This window comes from Acomys minous, assembly GCF_964271855.1.
Source record: "Acomys minous genome assembly, chromosome: 4".
Taxonomy (NCBI): Eukaryota; Metazoa; Chordata; class Mammalia; order Rodentia; family Muridae; genus Acomys; species Acomys minous.
In genome coordinates this window covers 25,364,094-25,385,168 of record NC_140486.1, presented here as the reverse complement: position 1 = coordinate 25,385,168, position 21,075 = coordinate 25,364,094, and the positions used below count along the sequence as shown (strand labels likewise).

The 21,075-nt window shown below is 41.7% G+C and overlaps 1 protein-coding gene across 7 annotated transcripts in view; it reads right to left on the bottom strand.

Annotated features, from left to right (window-relative positions):
- Positions 1–21,050, bottom strand: part of FBXO38 (F-box protein 38) — a 43,919-nt gene extending 22,869 nt beyond the window's left edge. For 5 of the 7 annotated variants that reach the window (XM_084778797.1, XM_084778801.1, XM_084778802.1 and 2 more), the window contains exons 1-8: positions 20,908–21,050; positions 12,841–13,025; positions 9,874–10,007; positions 7,366–7,529; positions 7,007–7,172; positions 3,869–4,006; positions 3,354–3,491; positions 1,079–1,172 (exon numbers count right to left, since the gene is read on the bottom strand). In XM_084778797.1, the coding sequence (XP_084634923.1) occupies positions 1,079–1,172; positions 3,354–3,491; positions 3,869–4,006; positions 7,007–7,172; positions 7,366–7,529; positions 9,874–10,007; positions 12,841–12,968 (962 nt within the window). In that variant the 5' untranslated portion in view covers positions 12,969–13,025; positions 20,908–21,050. Of the gene's footprint in view, positions 1–1,078; positions 1,173–3,353; positions 3,492–3,868; positions 4,007–7,006; positions 7,173–7,365; positions 7,530–9,873; positions 10,008–12,840; positions 13,026–20,866 lie in introns of all 7 variants that reach the window. The other 2 variants (XM_084778798.1, XM_084778799.1) reach the window with 2 other exon arrangements.
- Positions 21,051–21,075: the final 25 nt, after the last annotated feature.

Here is a 21,075-nt window from a genome sequence, read left to right as displayed (position 1 = left end):
TCTTTCCATTAAAAAACAGCAATATCAACAAAATAATCAACCAACCAGAACCCCAAGATTGCCCTTTTCAAGTGCAGCCTCACACGAGGCAGTACACTCTAGCTATGCCGTTACTAACACTGAACAATACAGTGAGAATCTTAGAACCTGCCCGAGGGCCTGTCTCCCCTAAGATCTTCCTTAAGCTCGATCAAGGTAAGAATGCAGTGCTGGTGGGTGGCTCAGTGGATGGCGCCTGAGCGCCAATGGAGGAACCCACAGTGGAAGGTGAGAACTGACTACCCAAAGTTTTGTCCTCTGACTTTCCCATTCACATTGTGGCATGTAAGCATGCATGCATCCACACATCACACATGCACAGAGCAATAAAAGACAGTGTGAGAGTGTGTGTCTGGTGCTGGGATCTTTGACAGTTTTCTTACGCTATCGTTAATGCTTCATTCTAATAAAGGACCCACTTCTGTGGTACATCAGAATCTTAAATTTAGAAACACTGTTTTGTTTTACTCATAATTAATATTCTAATGGTAAAAACAACTTCTAATAAACTAATACAAAGTCAACTTAAGAAAAATAGAAAAATTTAAGTAGAGCTAGACTTCTAAAAGGTGGGAAAGAGCTAATGTAGTATAAAGTGATATGAAGACACATTTAAAAAGTATGGTCATCCAACACTGAAAAGGCTGACTAAAGGCCGATTTATGACTGGGAAGTATATCATCAACCCAGACAATTCAGAAAACCAAATACGATAGAGAATGGTTCCAGAGAGGCCTTCAGATACCACCGTCACCAGCTGCTATTCATGCTACACTCAAGCACTGCTCTGCTGTGCAATGCTACCTTATGCCCCTACAACTGACCCACCTGGAACGCAGTTCCAATGGCTCCAGCTCTAAAGTAGGGCAAACATGGAGTGATGCCATTTGCTCCTGAAGCAATCAGTCCCTTTGTATTTTTCAATCCGAATGAGACATGACTAAATTTTATACCTGAACGTGTACAGATACACTAGCCCCTAAGTTTTCTAAAACCTCTAATGCTAGAAGGAAAACCCCAAGGTGAAGACAAAACATACCTACGGGCAGCAGTGATGATGAGGTAGCCAAGATCTACTTCAAGGGCATTCTTGCAAGCTCCCAAAACAATAGTGTGCAAATTTCTAAAACCACCTGGTTAAAGAAAAAGGGGCACATATAAGCATTTCTCTGACCTGAGAGCTTTTGGTAAAGACGTTACACATGCCTTAGGAAATAATTACTTGTTTAAAAGTAAATGCTTTGTTCTGCAACCAAATTACCTCAAAGTGAACTATATTGTTCTGAAAACACGCTTTGTGCATTTGAACACTTCAAGACTTAGGAGAAAGAAAATGAGAAAATCCATGAGGGAAGTATAAAGACTGACCCTGCCTGGCCAAACCCTGAACCTCCACTGCATCATGGAGGAGGACCATTTTCATGTTTGACTTTTTGAATTTTGTTGTAATTACTCAATTAATTTCATGTATGTGCATGTCCTATGCACACACCCACGTGCTAGCCAGAGGTTTCTTTAGTTCTCTTCACATTATGTTTAAGACAGGGTCCCTCACTGAAACTAGACCTTGCCATTTGGGCTACCATTCAGCTGCCTCTGCCTTTTAATACAGGGGTACAAACAAATGTTGCCTTATATGTCATCTGAGTGCTGGGACAGGTCCAGCTTATTCAGGTAGCAAGCCCTTTACCCAGAGACATGTATTCAGCCTCTATATTTTGTTTTGAAAGGTATAACTACATACCAAAAGGAAAGGGCAGCAGACAAAAATCATTAATGTATAGTACACTGAATTTCACTTCAACACAAGATCACCAAGTGTGAACACTTTTGTCTGGCTTCCAACTAAGACTCACCCACCCTGCTGTTGGCGGCTCTGAGCTTGTTCTTTAGCATTGTGCAGGGTAGCATGTGACTGTGCCACATTTTAATTATCTATCCTGTGGATGACCAGTGTTTGGGTGTTGCACTTGGGGGCATATTAGGTAGAATGCTTCTATGAACAATCTCACATGTATTTCTGCGTAAACATATGTATTCTCTTCTGTTGGGTTCAAAGCCACAAAGCCAACTGCTGCTTTGTCTATCAATAATCCAAGCAGAGAGGCATGAGCTTACACCGTCAGCACTGTCCCATGGAGCACACCAGCCAACACTGCTGTCTTCTGTACTAGTCATGCCAGTGCTTGCGTGGCTCACCACAGCTTTCATCTGTACTTCCTAAGTCTTGTGAGCGCTGACCTTTTTTTTTTCCATGTTTATTGGTCCTATGGATAAACTCCTCTGTCAAGGCTTTGGTGTTAGTCCTTCCCGGTTTCCCTACTGGGATGCGGTTTTTTCCTTAATTTGAAGGATTCCCTGCATATTCTCAATGCACGCCCTCTGCTAGAGATTCGTCCTAAGAGCTTGTCCCACTCGGTATGCAGATTGCCTTTCACGCTCAATCAAGTCTTCTGAGGTACAACTTCTGCCGCTTTCTCCAGTGCCCAGGGACGGGCACGTGGTCACCTTTACTCTTTTAACTTTCATCTTGTTTATTGAAATAAAAATAAAAGTAACGATGGTCTGGAGGGAGCCTATTCTCATGTCTGGCGCAGTGCAATGCAGACTGGACACAGGTCACATACCTGAGCAGGTGGCAAGATGTCCACAGCATGCTTCAGCAGTGCTAACCACATCTGTACGCTTTCATGTTACTGGAAGGTTGGTTCTTTTTCCATTTTACTTTCTTTTCTATCTTACCTTATTAATAATTTATATTAACTACATTTCTAGCTTTAATTACTAATTATCTAGGTCAGTTTTTTTTCTTAGCAAGGAAATGATTAGCAAACTGTTAGGCTCTCTCTCCTGCAGCAAGGGGGTGTTAAGAGTATCTCTTCTTTCAAAAGCTATCATCTGACAGATGAATCTAGTGTCCAGGTCCCAGGCGTGGAAATGTCTACACACAGTAATCAGTCCCAGACACAACAGCACTACTAAAACCTGAGCCATCAAGTCACAGAGCATCTCTCCTCAGAGGGCACTGGAACTGGGAACTAAGAAAGAACTCAGGATAAGAGAAAGGATTATCTATTCACCAAGTAATAAATAACAAACCAGAAAAGCTGCCTTATCACTCTTCTATTTCTCATAAAAAGATAAAGAGTATTAGCCTGAGCTCATGGATAATTATCTTCATCAAAGACACACTAAAGAAAGCAAAGACAATTATAAGCATTATTTTTTTTTAATATAAGAGGCAACTAAACAATGCCTTAATGAAATCAAAAGCTAACTTTAAAAACTGTTTTGTAACTAAAAGAAAGGAATACCTGATCTCCAGCTGTCTTCTACCACATGCTGGATGAGACCTCCCAGGAAAGGGACTCTAACCATTTCTAAGTGTTCCAAGTTCCGGGCAGATGCCAGACCGGTTACCAAGGGCACATATTTCAGGGAATTTGTGGGTCCTGGAAAAAGTAAACAAAAACAAATCTTAATGTAATAAACTATTTTAAAAGATAAAATTTTCAAAACAGCAATGAAAATGAGTAACTGTTGTTAATGTTTAAGAAATCAGAGACTAAAAAGACTGAAATCTACTAAAATGACCCAATGGCCTAAAACTTGCGCTTATATAAAACACTCAGCTAGTCTGTGGTTTTTGTTTTTGTTTTGTTTGCTAAGGTTGATTATGTTTCTGCTGTACACAAAAGATATGCTGCATTCACAGGTTGTGTAAGTCAAAAACATAGGTAGTAATAACATAATTTCAGTACAAATGCAGAGTTTGTCAGGCCATTTTTACCAGTGTGCACTTAATTTAATCCTAACTGTAGAGCATTACCTGCGCAGTTCCTCATAACAAAAGTCCGCAAGCTGATGCAAAGGAAGTCTTTAAACGGCTGTGCTTTGGTGAGTCTCACCCACTTCATGTACAGGTGCCTTAGCATGGGGATGCAGGGGATTTCCGGAACATTGACACCTAGAGCACACACACAGGACAAGAAAGTGGCAACAATACTGTGTACTCTGCACACAGGATGCTCAAGAGTCCAGCTTTCAACTGACAGTCTGTCCTTCAAGGGGATGTTTATCGGAACCAGTCACATAACTAAAGTCCACCAAATCTGGTTTATTTAAAATGGACTATTAAACAACTTTTATGCAAACCATATTATAGAGCATGGGACTTAAAATCTATTTCTGTACTTCTGTATCTTGTAGGTACAAAATAAAAGTAAGTTTCTAAAAGGCCAACTGTGAAGATGGAAGTGAGTCACACAAATACTGTATGGCTGCCAATGGCCACTTCTGTCCCATCAGTAAGAAAGCTCAATTTCTCAGCACAAGGTGAGGCCAGCTAAGTTTTAATATTACGGTTTATAGTAATATTATATAGCAAGATACACTTTGAAGTCATTTCCACAAATATATGAATTTTAAGCATTCGTAAATATGTAGAAGCCAGCATAGCTTTGAGAATAAAATCTGACAGCTGATTATTTTAATATCTCAAGCTGTTATGGCTATTTTATGCCTTTGATGAATCATATCTACAGAGGACTCAGTCTGGCAAAGGGAAAGTGTGTGCAAGGGGGGAGGTGTCAGCCGACATGGAAGAAGAAAAAGACTGACAATTTGTAAATCCTAAATGGAAGGAGGCAGCTTCAGAAACATGCTCTAACAGTCAAAACACTGCATGTTAGACAAAAGCCTATGAGAAAACTTAAGGGTCCAGTCTGACAGTAATTAACAAACAGTGGCTGATCAAATTAACTCAACACCACTTTTATTCTGAGCCTGCTATCAAAGAACACTAAAGAAAGCAACATCACACAACGTAAGAATAGTGGGTTATCTAAAAGTTAACCTCTGCAGAATGCCCCTACTCCCACTTACATGGAGTGCTCCTCAGGCTGTCTGCTGAAAACCATGGCTTACTTTAGCTCTTACTATGGAAACACACCATACAGATACAGATGGGAAATAAAAATGGTGATAAGATCAAAGGAAGAAAATCAGACCAAGACAGGGACAGAATTCACAAACCAAGCTTGGTGTCTACTACAGAGGTGGCCCTGCTGGCTGTGTGAGTCAAAGCGCAAGGCAAGAAGGATCCAAACACAGCTACCTGACGCTTAACCCTACTTTCTGCCATATTCAGCCTATAAACAAAGGGTAGTGTGTACTTCTCCACACCGACCACCACACAGTTAGTGTGTGAGTCAATCAAATCACTATTGCATTTCAGTGAAACTTACCAAATACTTATATTGGCAACTAGCTGGTGCAGGCACTATGGAAAATGTGAAGATATGAAAGTCTTCTATCTTGAGGTTACATTATAAATTTCAGATATTACAGAAGTTAAACCCCTTTATCACTTAAAAATCAAAATATTCAAATCCCTGCTCAGATTCACTCCACAGTCCTATAAATAAGAGGGTCTCTACCATCCTCCTACCGTCACAGGCCTTCCCCATATTATCCTGCGGGTCCTCCTATGACTATCTAACCCTATTTTAGAAATTTCTGATCCTCAGAATAGCCCCGAGATCTGGAGTAATCTTTGAAATATAGCATAAAGTCAATGTGAACATGAATAGAATAATAAATATAAACTTAATTAATAAAGTATAAACTGAAAGTATTTGGGCTGAGGATGTGACTCCGTTGATAAGAGTGCCTGCCTAGCACGCACAAAGATCTACCTGAATTTCATCTTTGTCTGACATCACATAAAACTGGGCAAAGTGACTCATGCCTGCAACCCAAGCTCCTGAGAACAGGCAGGAGGGTCAGATATTCACGGTGACCCTGAGCTATCAGTGAGTCTGAGGCCAGCCTGAGCTATGTAACACTCTGTCTCAAAATAAGTAAAAAGTAAAGCATCAGACTGTATTAATAAGGAACCTTCAAAAGTCTTTTGGCAGACTAAGCCAAAGATGAAAAGTTAAAGTTGATCAAAATATTTTGCCCTTGTTGAAATATAGAGATGTAATCTAAAAAAGCATGCACATGGAGGAAGCACAACGTAACTACTATGCAAATAAAGGCATTTCTGGAAAAGACCACTCCATCACTGTTTTTTAAGAGGAAAAAAGGTAAGAGGCCAAATGTTTATTCCAATGACTCTAGATTGAAGGAGACGGCAATATTTTACTAGAAGAGAAAAACTAACAGTTATCGGGGTTTTATAGTGTTCTAGACTGAGGTTCAGTAGGCCCTGGCCACACCTGCCTCTTTAAGTAAACTAACTGGGCATGGCAGTGCACACCTGTAATGCCAAAACTCAGGAGCTGGAAAGACAAAGATAGATAGAGAGCTCCTGGTCAACCTGAGCTACACAGAAGATCCTGGCTCATTTCTATTTTAGTAAGAAGAAATTTAAATGAATTTTAAAAGATTCGTTCCTTAGAGGAATGAGCCAGATAGCACAGTAAAACCTGACCCACGGCTTGGTGGGTAAGAGCATCTATCTGTGTCGTTCAGTAAAGGCACTTGCCACGCGAGCCTGATGGCCTAGTTCCATCCATGGAAGCCGTGTAAAGATGGGAAGAGAGAAATGACTATATGCCCTTGCCCTTTAACCTCCACAAGTGCACCATGGCATACACATGCCCACACAACACATACACAAACCAGTATTACACAAAATTCTTCCTCTCAAAAAAATCACATTGAAGATCCCTCCTCTAAAAGGCAAAATCAGAGTAAAGGCAGAATTATAGCTTAATGGAAAAACACAAAAAGATAAAACTGTCAAAACTGTCTTCAACATGGCAACTGACTGCCTGAGAAGCAACGTTCCCCGAGGGACCTTTAACTAATGGAAAATTGAGCTTTTCTGTAAGTTTCACAAGAGTTTCTTTTCTACAAGCAATCAGTAAGACGATCTTTAAATTCTCGTAGCTGTTTCAGTGACCATTCACTCACACAGAGTTTCTAGGCATGACAAGTGAACCAGAAAGCAGGTACTCACCAACTAAATGCAAAGTTTGGATTTTGGCTCCTATGGGGATTTTCAGTTTATTTTCAGGAGGAATTGGAAATGCTCCATTACGATTACGAAATTTTCCCAAAATATGAACATGCGGCATGTATGTCCAAATGGATTCTACCAACTCCAAATGAGATGTTTCTACACCCTAGAAAATAGCACCACGGCAAGCATAAGGAAGGCTTTCATTTTGTATCCAAAGTGTCTCTTTCTGTACAGGACGCTAAATATGCAATGGAACTTAAGACAACATTCGCTATGTGTGCACTCTGCATGTGAGGCTTCTGACCCATTATTTCATCAACCAGCTGATGTTAGAATGTCCCAACAGCTGCACTTACCACCAAGTTCGGGCATGCTTGCAAAGCTTCTAGGACTCCTGGAATGCTGAAAGCCTCATGGCCCCTGACTCTTCGCCTCTCGAGGTATCTAGGGTGAAGGCCATAGAGCTGTTCAACATCTGGCATCTTCTTCAAAAGCGTTAGGAAACTGCAATCTGTGAAGCCTGAGGGCAGAAGCACGTAGAACAGGTTCATCACTCACTCATAAAGCTTTACTAAGTACTTACAAGTTTCAACGAAAATTCCAACAGAAGGGGGCCCCTTTAAAGCTCTGGGGAACTAATGCCACAGCTGAATAAACTGTTACAAGAGATGATGTGCTCGTCTTGAAAACGCATCACACGCACTACCTGCTCAGGGTTCCACTGCGTACTTAGTGTACTTTATAGCTAAGGTTTTCATCTCCTGTGCCCTTATTTTGTTCTGGCTACTGTCAAGGCATTAAATCTTCAACTAGCAGCCCATGCTGACGAGATGATGTGACCGTCGGGACTGAAGACGGTAAGGGAGAACGCATCAGTCTCCCACCCAGTCTCTCCTCCTCCCCCAGAGTTGCTATTCTAGAAGACCTCAGGGTTCTGCAGAGCACTAGAAGTAAAAACAGGCTACGGTCCTCACCTTTAAGAAATCCAACATTTGACCTAATTACCATCCCAACCTAGGTTCACCCTATTCTAACTATTTCCTTGTGATTTTCTTTTATATGTTTAACTGTTACGTCCCATTATTTCAGACAGTTTATTAAAAAAAAAAAAAAGGCAGAAGGAAGTAAGAAAACAAGAATAATAGAATATGAACAGATGCTGAGATGGTAAAAATAAAAAAAAATAAACACTGCATATCTGGGAGGCCAGCTGCGTTCTGTAGCAGGAATTAACATGATGCAAACAGAGACTGGCAACCCTCCACAGCAGGAACTATTGGTTAAATATGTAAGGACACACGTCACAGGCCTGACATGTTTTCTATTACTGGAGCCTCAGAAGGTATCTGAAAGCCAACTCTCAGCAATGATGACACTAACTTTCCCACTAAATCAAAGGACTGAAGCTTTTTAAAATTTGTTCTCTTTGTATAGGGCTAATCCAGAGTTGCTAGCTACAGAGTCACAAAGGTAGACAGTAAGAGCCAGGCATGGTGGTGCAGCCTACAATCTCAGCACCTGAAAGGCCAGCATCAGCTCACCTACCTAGTAAGTTTAAAGTCAGCCTGCCCTTCAAGCAATCTATTTCAACAACAAAATGAATAGTAAAAAGTGACCATAGAGATTACTTACTCTCTACAATTCCAACAGGTCCTATTATTCTCTTGTAGTGCCCATTGAAGGAACTATTATTGAAGAATTAATTAGCAATGCTGGAATTCAAAGCCGAATGTGAGCACTACAGACATTGGCCTCTTTTTACACACACTGAGACGGGATATGACTCCAAAGAGATCACACATATGAACCATCGGGTACTTCCATCAAGATGTAGGGCTTCATCTAGACACAAGGCCAGTCTGGTCTATACAGTGTGTTCCAGCCAGCCATGGCTACACAGTAAGACCCAGTCTTAAAAAACGACTCACGACGCCAGAGAATAGGCAGCTAATGTGGTCTTCTCCTACTAACTGTTTGCATCCATTTTCTTTTATATTCACTGCAGATATGAAAAGCTTTGGGCTCCCAGGTATTTATTACAGTCTGAAAACTGGCCCTGTGCACAGATTCTACCTAATTTGCTAAGTGTGCTAAGCTTGGAGCCCACGAGACCTCTGCCATCCTCCAGTCCTGTTTGCACCCTCTGCTACAGCGAACCTAACACAGAATGAGATGACTCTTCTCATGCTGCCCTGACTGCTTTGCCTACCACAAGGCATCGCTTTCTAAGGTTAAATGAGCACTTGCCAGTCACACTGCTTCCTAACTTTGCAACGGTCTTTTCAAGAATGTATATGCTGTCGTCTCTTCAAAGGCCAGGGCATCACAAGCTGCACATCACAGAACTCTAGAAGTAGTCTGTTCTACCTGGCCAGGAGAACTTTGGAGACAAGGTATCTCTTCAGCCTTCCATTTCTAGGTTTCTGGGAAGGCTTCTCTGATGTTCTATTGCTGTTGTTGAGTTTGTCTGCCTCAGCCTCAATCCATGTTAAGTCTCCTGGTCTGAATATTATCTTTTAGAAGCATGGTTTTAAGAGTCTAGTTAATAAGCAACAGCAAAGTATACTAATTAACAGACAATTGTTAAATTAAAGACGGCCCTCTTTATTATTATTTGAGTAAGGATACACGCTAACGGCTCTTTATGACATATTCATACATGTGAATCACGGATTTCCCCATCATCTTTTGCTCCCTTCCTCCTGCTAGACACACCTTCTTCCTCCCCTCCAACAGTCCCCGTCTGGTTTCATGTCACAGATTAATTACATTTAAAAAATTAAAAATAGAGTCACAGTCTATGGAGCCATTAACAACTCTCTCCAGCAGGGCTCAAAAGCCCCATCAGAGCTCTGTCTTCTTACCACTTGGCATGTATTCCCACCACCGCCCTGCACAGAGATCCACCACTCTCACGACTCTCAGGTACAGAGTCACTGCTTCCTTTAGCTTCCGAGAGAGACACTCCATGCACATGATATCCTGCAGCGGGAGGTACCTTGTAATGGAAAGAAATGTTAATCAGGTATGTATGCAGGCCTTTGCGCTCTACCCGCCTCCCACCCTTTAAATGACATGAGGTCTTAGGAACATTCACAGCACTTTAATGTGGGAGGTCATTCAGCTTATAATTTTTTTCTTAATTTATTTTACAAATGTTTGACTACATGTTTATGTGTTGAACATGTACCCCTGGTGACCTCGGAGGTCAGAAGAGTATGTTGGATTCCTTGGGATTGGAGTCACAGATGGTTGTGAGATACCATGTGGGTGCGAGGAATCAAACCTGCATCCTCGGCAAGAACCCTTAACCACTGGGCCTGCTCTCCCTCCTGCTCCCATTTATGAGTAATAATAGGTAAGTCTGCAAATGTTCAAGTAACCAAATAAAATAATGAACCCTTGCCACATTTCTTCCTACTTTCTAATGACATGGACACGTATTTTTAAGGAACAGAAAACCTTATCTTTGTCTCTTAAAAGCCCTCCACACACACCTAGACTGTCAAGTGGAAGCCACCTTCTATCCAATGGGTCCTGTGTCACAACTGCATTACAAGGAATGCAGCTGCTTGTCTTTGCCACACAACCCTTGCCCAGTTCCCTTTTTCTCCTCTGTGCCTCTAGTTAACAGCTACTGTAGCAGGGAGGTGGCACCAGCTACAGGGTTGCTCTCTGCCGCCAACAGTCTCCTGGATGAATCTGCAACATACATCACTGGTTCCTTCAATGATACTTACAACTATGTAACAAGCTCCTAACTAAATTGTCTTCAAAGACTTGCTGACTGATTCTTCCTTTTGTGCTGGAATCCTCACTCATCAGGTAGGGGCTATTACTGTGCTATTTTTAAAGTAGTGAACCTGTCTAGAAAAGCTAAGCCTACAAAAATTCTTACAGCTAAGCAAGTGGGAAGGGCAGCAATGCCAACATATTGTAGTGATTCTAATTCCTCACAGCCATGCTAACTCCAACAGCAGATGCACTGTTTTTCTACTATACTGTGTTCCTACCACTGGTCCTTCATAAAAGCTATTTAAATAGAGAATGAAGTCAAACTAAATTTCCACCAAAACCATTACTGCTAGCCATAACTTAATTACCTCTTTAGAACTTAAAAAATTTTCAGAAAATATATGACTACACATTATATAAGCAACTGAAAAACACTGAATTTGTGTTCTAAATCAAGTTCTATACTATTCCAATATTTTTACTGTTATCCAATAGTTGCCTGAGTTAGTTTTATAAGCCCTGGGTAACTTAAAAAAAAAAGAAAAGAAAGAAAGAAATCAAGATTATTTTTCATCAAACTTTCCCTAGGAAGAAGAAATGTATGTTTTTCTATGAAAGATATGGTTAAAACTCTAGAGTTACAGAGGCACAGAGAAAATGGCCAGCAGGAGGCATTGGATGGATGCACAACAAAAACCAATTTTATATGAAAAATAGGGTAAGAAAACCGAAATTTCATAAGATAATAATAATTGTATTTAATAGAGTACAGAAGTACATTTTAGAAGAGTCAACAAAGATTAGACTTCTTTTAAGGGAAACCAGCATTTTCTTTGTCTCAAGAATATACTTAGTAATCACCACACAAACACTGCAGGAGTCTTCAGGTAAAAATCTTAGAAGCCTAAGAATAAAACTCAGCCTATTTATCCTAGAGAAACCCAGTCCGCAAGCTCAGAGCAGCTGAGTTCCTGCATTCAGTTCATGTGCTCGAAGCTTATTGGAAACAGTGCAAGATCGTTTTGCCTGATTCTCACCTTTACATCTGAATAACCCACCCAACTATAAAATGGTATCTGCTTTTAATGTAACATATGGTCCAATTTGTCCACAGTATATCCAAGCATTTTAAATTATTTTTGAGATATAGTTTCTGCACATTTTTCTGGGGATACCATGATCAATGAAGATAATGTACTCTGGGTAGTGACCACCAGTCTCTTAACAGCTGTCACTAGGCTGCCCCAGCTCTTAACCTAACTACAGTGTATTTTAAAATGCAGTTCAACATCAGGTACAGTTAGCTGCCTTTTCTGAAACTTCTGGCAATTTCTACATACTTATTTCTAGCACATGAATTTTAACATCATTTTGTGATAGTAGAAAAATATCTATTGTTTTACCTAGGCCTTTTATTTTCAGAAATTAACTAATAAAAAGTATACTATGCCACAGAAAAACATGAAAAACATATTATAACTTTAAAAAAAGGAGAAGAGAATACATGATCATTAAACCACGTATCTATGCCTTACAATGTAATGAGTGCTATCTGTTTCACCACTGAATCCTAAGACACCTCTGTCCCCATCATTGGTCCATAGGTAGAGAAGGGTAGATCAAGGATGCTAACGTGGGTCTCTAACTCCAGAGACGTATTCTAGTCTTTGAATGGCATGGATAAAGATCATGAAAGAAAAGAATGAAAGCTGGAATAAAACATTTCCTCTCTTAGTTTAATTATTGGTTCTTATAATGCAGTTTGAGTAAAAAATAAAGCTTAAAGTTGTTTGGAGGACTCAACAGTTAAGAGCACCTGCTGTTCTTGCAGGAACCAGGTTTGATTCCCTGCAGCCAGCTCACACCACCTGCAACTCCAGATTTAAGGGGTCCAACACCCTCTTCTGATGTCATGGGCACTAAACACACACATGGTATACAGATACACATGCCACATGGCACGCAGACAGACATGCCAGCAAAACACTAATACATATACAGTAAAATAAATCTAAAGGAAAAAAAGTTTTATAAAAGTTTGTTCTTAATTTTTGCATTTTAGGTACAAAAAAAAAGTGAACCACACAAAATCTCACCTAAAAATATGACAAAGCACTTCATGTGACAGCTGATTCATATAGTCCTTCATCTCCTCTGCCGTCATTTCCTCGGGGAGTGCACTGTCCACCAGACACATTTTAACACTTTTCTTTCGTGGTCCCATCGCTGTGCTGCACTTAGTGTCAAAGAACAAAGCTCTCCTCTGGGTTTAGTTCAACACCTGAAAGGCAAACAGAGAGCAGAGTAGCCTAGCGAAGCACACAAACTCACTCCCCAGGTGTCCATTATGAGTGAGCTCAAGCAGTATCCATTCAGAATTACTGATGGGCAAAGCTTACAACGCTGATGTTAGTACAATAGTACACCATATTCAAATTTAGAAAAGTATTCAATTGTTCTAAAGACAAAGAGTATCTTTTCCAAAAAAAAAAAAAATTGTTGATATAAATATGAACTATTTAGAATGAACAAAACCCAAGAATAAAGTCCCATTTTCTAATTTAAACTCTGGGGCTTCCTACTCAGCTGATGCACTCACTCTCCTTCTCCAGGCATCAACTTCTTCAGTGTGTAAATAAAGCAAGATAATTAAACTAGGTAACAAAACTGCTTCTGGCTAAGAGCTTATGATTCTAAACATGCATTCAAAATTCATGTGTAAAAGCATGTGTGAACGCACAGCTATCAGCTTCATCTGCCCTTCACCTGGGGGCCATTAATATGGAAGCTAGCCCTAACCCAGCAGACTCCGGGACTCTCGTTTTTGATCTGCCACAAATTATTATTTCTAGGACAGGAATCAACATTTTAAATTCTTCATTCTCCTACCTGTAAAGTGAAGAAATCAGACTATACCTTCTATGAATGAAATAAAATCAAACTATAGACACTCTTCTTAAAAACAAAAGAACAACAACAAAAAAACAGAACTTGCAATTTTTTAGAGAAAATTTATTTTTATATAGCATATACATCTTGCTTTTGAAATAAAGCCTTAGTAAGGGAAGAGGAAGAGGGAAAGAAAATGAGGTGAGCAGAAACATTTTTTGTTTTGTTCTGTTTATTAGTATGTGGGAGTAACACCCAGGTTGTCAGATTGTCTGGGAGAATTTTAACAATGGTGGTCCAGATATAAAATAGTTATAAAGTATGGGCTGAGTCTCTTTAATGGGGCACTGTAGTCAGAGTTAACAAGTGAAATGTATTGAGGTGCTCTTTAATTCACACATGCCTTCACATATTTCCAATGCCTCTAGTAAGCTTAGCATCATGAACAAAAAATCTTGGACACAGCAAGGAGGTGAGGAACCATCAAATGAGCTTACAATTTCAAGCTGAGATAAGTGCTATACAGAAAGCAAACAGCTTCAAAGTAGCACAAGGCACAGCAGCCTCATTCATTGCTGGTTTTTTTAAGGAAAGGACAATTGAAATGATATCTAAGGGATGATCACAAAATAGGACAAAAAGGGAGTAGGGAAGTTTAAGAAAAATTCTAAGAGGTCCCAGCATGTGTCTGCATGACCCTGGGTGGCTCCCTGGGAGCTGGGCCTTACTGGGCAGACAGAAACTCTGAGTGAGTGAGGTGGGCTGGGATCTTGGATGGAGAAACTGCAGCATAGCACACAGGCTCAGCTACTCTTAAAGGGCATGCAGTCTAGGTAGGGGAGCAGTCTTCAGGCTATAGACACTGGGGGGAAGCTAGGACGGACACCCACATGTGGACTAGAAGGGGAAGGCTTTGCCACTCCCCTCTGGGTCCTCAGGAGGCTGTACCCCTGTTAACAACACACATTCACTCAGGTCCTCCCCAGATGTGCTGAACTCCGGGAAGGAATCTGTTTTTATAAAGAACCGAAATAAAACCAATGGTGTTAGGATGAGGAAGGTGAAACCGAAGTAAGAGAAGACTGAACTATTAGCGGGGCTCTTGATGAAAAAACAGTAAGGGGCTGTCAAGGTGACCACGCCCAGGAGTACAGGGACTCAGCTTACTGTAACGTGCATAGATCCAGGGGTCTTCTGCTTCAGCTATGAGCAGGACAAACTGTACTGTAAGTGAATCCACACATCCTTGTGCTTGTCTGTGTTCTGATCCCCTCTTCCCGCACTTTAAGATTCTTGTTGGTATCAGCATGCTCGCCACTGCCTGTGTCCCAGTACTCCACACATGACCCTATGCACAGTCCCCGATCGGTGGCTTCAACTAGTCACAACCCAGGAAGCAAGAAAATAAGATCCCCTGTGGGTTCTTATCAAAAGACACCTCATAGCATGGGCCAAAAGCAGCGGTCACCAGGTAGCTTGCATTTCAGGGACTTACATTACAATTCATAACAGCAGCAAGATTACAGTTATGAAACTGCCTAAAGATAAATATACAAACCAGTTTCTATAACTATCACGCCCACGTTTTCCTGCTTAATGCTTGTCTTCTCCAACTGAAACTTGTTATGTTACAGTAGCTCCTGAAGCTGCTTCTCGGCCTTGGGCTCTGAAGCGACCCTCTTCTCTGTGACCACTCTTCTCTGTGACCACTCTTCTCTGTGACCACTCTTCTCTGTGACCCTCTTCTCTGTGACCCTCTTCTCTCATTTCCCCAATGATGTCCTCCTGTGACCACTCTCTCTCCTGTGCCAGCTCCCCTGCAGGCCCACTTCTCACTGACAGCCATTCCTAAGGCTTCCGCTCCCACACACGCGAACACAACACATAGCACACTCTGCCCTCTGGTGCGGTTCACTAAACTCCTAGCTTACAAGCTTTGACTACGCTAAACACACCCAGAGCTCTCACTTTCCATGACTACTCAGTGAGCTACCACTATTCCTACATGCATTCCCACTGGCTTCCAGGACTCCATCAATCCTCATCTATGGCTTTCTCTGTGGTATCCAGCAGTGTGCCGTCAAGGCTGACCGCAAAGCCAACCATAGCTCAAGCTTTCAGTAGGTAATTCATTGGATGAATGCGCATCATACCACATTTTACAGTGAGGCTATAGCAATCTTTTCAACACATTCTTCTGATTTCTTAGTAAGTTTTTAAAAGGTAAAAAGCAAGTATAGACCAAGTCTAAAGTATGATTTTAATCAAGATAATAGTAATGACAAATATGTGAGTGTTTCTTACAAAATATTAACAGTGGTTCCTACTGAAAAATAAGAGCAGATGACCAAGGGAAAAAAAAACATTGTTTTATATTTACCTTAATCATTTGAGATTTTCAGATTGATCATGCTCCTGGATTTCTTTGAAAATGAAGAAAACAGAAAAGAGAAGGAAAGAAAATCTGTCTCCATGGAAGCCTGGCTCCCAAAGGGTAAGGGTCTTGCCAACCCAGCCTCCAGTGGTTTTTCTAACCTCACCCTGCAACCCTTATCCCAGGCTCTAATCCACTTACCCGGTCACTCCAACAGGACCAGCACCCACTCAGCTTTCTACACATGATCTTTCCTTATCTGTCATTAATTCTAGCTGGAATAGTCACATTTCTTCAGCCTCCCCACCCCCTCCTATTTCCCATTCTCTTCAGATCCTTCTCACTAGTCTAGAAAACCATTAATTAGCCTTCAAAATTCAATTTAAATTTTAGATGCTTCGTGAAAACTTATTTCAACTGAGTACTCTACGGAACACATGGTTTACAGCAATCTGGGTAGCGCTTGACTGTCGGGAATTTTTGCCAGGAAAGGATCTCAATCTCACCTCCAGGAGCTAACAAGTCTTCACTCATAATAAATCCGTTATCTATATGCACCTGCTAATCATTTCACACTCTTGTGAGAAGTTTGCTGCCACAACATTCAATATGCTTGCTCAGCAGGAAATAACCATCAGAGCTTAGCCCAATAAGTAAATACACACGCAACAGCTATTTATAGCATGAAAGAGCTCTAAAACACTATTATTAACTTGCAGAGCCCAATCTACCTACCTAGGGCCTGCTCAGATGTTCAGAACAGTCTTCCAGATACCGAGCACGTTTCAGATTTAAGAACTTTGACAGCCCTTCAAATGACAGGCTTCTGCCTTTTCCTTAGCGCCACTGAATCCACTGCACTTAAAGCACCTTGCACTTATGACTATCTCTGATTATGCGTTATTATTTTGCAGTGCTCTTTCTGAGCCATATTTAGTTTAGAACTAAAAAATTGCAGAGATAAATCATATAGAAGATAGGTGTCCAATGAACTCATGAAAGTCTATTTAGCCTATAGTCTGTATCTAAAACCAAAAAACAGTGACAAAAACAAAACAAAACAAAACACCTAAATTATCAGGGCTCACAGTGCACTCATAGCTCCTACATTAGGCCCATAATTAAACATGTGTTCTTGTAAGTACATACTTGTCTGGTAAAAGAGGCTGTAAGCTTTTGGTGAAGGGAGGCCTTGAGATGACACTGGGGTAAGGGACAGACCTTTATATCAGAAGAAGCCCTCTCAAATACACACAGGTACCCTCCAAACATTCAGGAGCAAAACCTTCCTCACAGGAGCTCCTTTACGTCTCCTCGGCCCCAGTGCACGCTGAGAAGAGAGAACAGAACTGCTCAGCCCCAGCGGGCATCATCTCATTTACATCACATACCCAGCGAAGCTATGTTGAGCATTATCCCCAGCACTGGGTAACAGGGGCCTGTGCTCCTGCACGTGAAGAAGATACCGAGCACTTCAAGTGCGATAGTACCTCTCTGAGAAGGAGACTATCATGTCTTTCTTTCCAGTAAAAGGGATTAGAGAGCAAGTCAAGATGAAGGAAACTGCCTTTGTTTTCCATTCTTCCCACCTGTTACATCCCCACAGCAGTAACCATTCTGCTTCCCTGGAGGAAGGCAAAAAAAAAAAAAAAAAAACCAAAAAAAAGGACTAAGGGAGTACAAGGTTAACAGAGAGGGCGCGGGCAAGCCTAGTTACCTGCAGCACATGAAGGGTGAGTCATGAGGAAGAGGGACAGCTGACTATAAACCACCCATGAATGTAAATACGTAAAGATGGCCTTTTAAAATACCACCATTACTCCTAAAGTTAACAATTTTCGGAGGCTCTAAACCTCCAAGAAATGTTACTCTTACAGAAATGATAGCCAATCCCTGGATATTAAATGCTGAGGGCCCTCAGAGACTACCTAGTGACACTGCTGACTTTTTGTGGGCTACAAACTCATCTGAGAATATGGCAGTGTCACTTCTCTCTCCTCCTCTCATTCAAACAAAATTACAGATAAAACTTCAGAGGCTCTTTTAGATAAGCAAATAATCAGAGAATGTAAATAAGGAAGTTTCTTGCCTTGGGTCCAATATTAAGTGGCCTACATAACACACCCTATGATTGTCAGTCCTCAAGCACAACAGCTGTCGCCCACATTCCAGAGCTGCACCCCAATGCCTAGAGATGGGCCTCAGGATGTGCCTACTAAAATCGTGGCCATACCCTCCTTCACAAACCTTGGCTCCCACACAGTCGCCCTCTGCCACCTGGTTAGTCCATTGTCATTGCACAGGGCCCTGTTTACCAGAGCGTAAGCACAGGAAGCCTCAATTCTGTCCTGGCATCCCAAGCACAGTCTTAAGCCTCAGTTCCATGCCAGTGCCCTTTAAACCAGATCCTTCTAAAATGTGTCTTCTCCAAGGCTGCTCTTCTCCCTCAGCCATGTCGTCAGCTAAAAGGACACTATAATAACTCTACAAAATCATTTGGGTTGCTCCTCAAATTACGCCTGTCTTAAGCTTTAATGCTCTAACACTGCCTTGCTTGCAATTAAATTCTGCACTTCTATCATAGGTGTATTTACTTAATACTACGGTGTATTGATTCTGAAATCACCTGTGCCTACAAATCTTACCACCTGGACTCCTTAAACCCCCTTTCAACTGATAATCGTCCTCTTCCTGATGTATCTTGTCGGTATCCTTATCACTGGCTACTAATTAGAAAGGAGTAATTACTCCTTTCCCCATCTCACATGTGGCACTCTGGAACACGCATTTGTTTCACACTAGTATTTCAGAGAGAAGAATTAAACTAACTTATCACAAAGCTAACCAAAATGGTAGGGATCTGCTAAGATGCTCCCCCCCATTCTGAATAAATGTCTCCATCTGTATCTAATCAACGGCAATTCTCTTGAAAAGATCTCTTCATCTCGACTCCTAGTACCTCACCGCTCCCCCATCCCCTCCCTCACTCATTTACTATTTGGTAAGTACAAGGTGACAATAAAGCCTTCCTACCATATTTCTTAGATCCTACCACGTTTATTCCTCAATCCGACTTCTAAGATCAAATGACACCTTATTACCCTGGGAAACAAACATAAACACAGAACAAGCATCTCCTTAAAGCACCCAATGGTCCTACTGTAAGGTTCCTCGGCTCTCTTTATCTTCGGTTGGCTTCAGTCTGTTATGCCAAAGTAGCCTTGCAAATCACCTAATTAATATTCACAGAACATTTTTTGTACCTACCACCTAGGATGCACCCTCTTGCCTCAAGAGTGTCTGTCACCCATCCTCCACACTATCTTGATTTAAAAGGAGAGTCGGGACCAAATCTATACTGATGAAAAGGACAAGGAATCTAGTTCAACTCTTTATTTTGCAAATAATGAAAACGAGTACCAGAAAAATACACATCTGTCTGTCACTGAAGCAGAATGTACCATTTCTGAAGTAAGGATCTAGGCCTTCAATTCCAGTGCAAGACCAATCTTTACACCACCTAATTCTAGTGAAACGTAATTTTCCCATTCTATTCTGTCATGCCCTTTTGACTAAAGATAAAATGTGTACCTGAGGCACACAAGCATTTACACACACACACACACACACACAGTTGTCTGGATCTCTACCCTAGGGAGATATAAATCTCCCTATGAGGCCCCAAATAGCAAACTATAGTACAATTCTGCCAAAGTTTACCCTGGGGAACTAATGTGTGTATTACTTACTTACAGTGCATGGCTGAGGAAGGGCTACTTACAGGAGCCTGTGTGCTGGAAAGCAGCCAGACTGTCAAGGCTCCCACACAGCTGTACCCACAGAGTTCTTCCTGCTTTGGTTAACCTTCCCAGACTACATATACTTCCCTACCAAGAGGTCATGTGCAATTAGGACAGATTTATATACAAATGGCCAGGAGCTGTGGAAGGTGAAGGCCCAATAACCCCTCACCACCACGTCTTTGTAAGAAGGGATGCCAACAAACAGCAGGGTCTTTTGCCGGAAGCCATACATGCTGACAAAAACCAGTGGCTGTTCAGCTTGGAGGACAACACGCACATACACACCCCAACCCCCTGCTCCCAAATACAGTACAAATGCAACACCACAAATTATGACAAGAGGGATGGATTCTTTCTGGCCACCTAAAAATGGTGGTTCTCAAACAAAAGTTAAAATTACAAGAATAGATATTCGCAGTCTATAACTACTTAGTATGTGGTTTCCATGTTCCAATTTCTCCTACCTCCTAGGGGAAAAAAATCATAACTTTACAGAAACCCTACTGTATCTCCCATTTGTGATGGAGTGGTGAGTGGGAAAGGAGATTAAGCCAGTGTTTACTCCAACACGTTGCCCTGACAGACTACAACTTCCCTGTTCAAAACAATGAGGGTATCTGCTCAAAAACAAAAACAAACAAACAAAACCACCAAGTAAATAGTAACATTGGGGACAAAACCCAAGGTCTCCCCATTTTTTTTTCCACACGATGAATTGACTGCATTATACCAGAGCTAAGCAGGAGTTCCTCAGTTTACTGGCATGAAGGACTCAATATTAAAATCATTGCATTGCTGACGCCCAGAGTGTGTGTGTTGGGGGAGGGGCTCAAAGTCTGGCCAAACCTTCCATTTGGTTGATGAAACCGAGACCCAGAGAAGGCTCTGCATGGCGGGACAGGGCTGGATGCCTAACAAGCAAGGCCTGCAAGGCCAGAACTACATATTCAGACACTCCTTTCTCGGTCTCTCTAGGCCTAAGAATTCCAGAGCCCGAGAGCGAGGGTCTGGGCGGTGGGAGCCCCAAGACCCCTCCATCTGCCCACAACCGCGCACCTCCACCTTTGCGACAGCCTCCCAGGCCGCGGCTCACTTACGCCGGCCCTCCGTCTGTTTTTGTGGTTGAGAGGGACCGAGAAACGCGACAGACTCTTCCTGCGGCCCCCACCTCCGCAGCGCTTCCGCTTCCGCCGCCTCCAGAGCCCTTCCAAAGAAGTGTCATCAGGGATGGGCCTGGGCGGGCCTCACTGCGTCCACATTGGGTG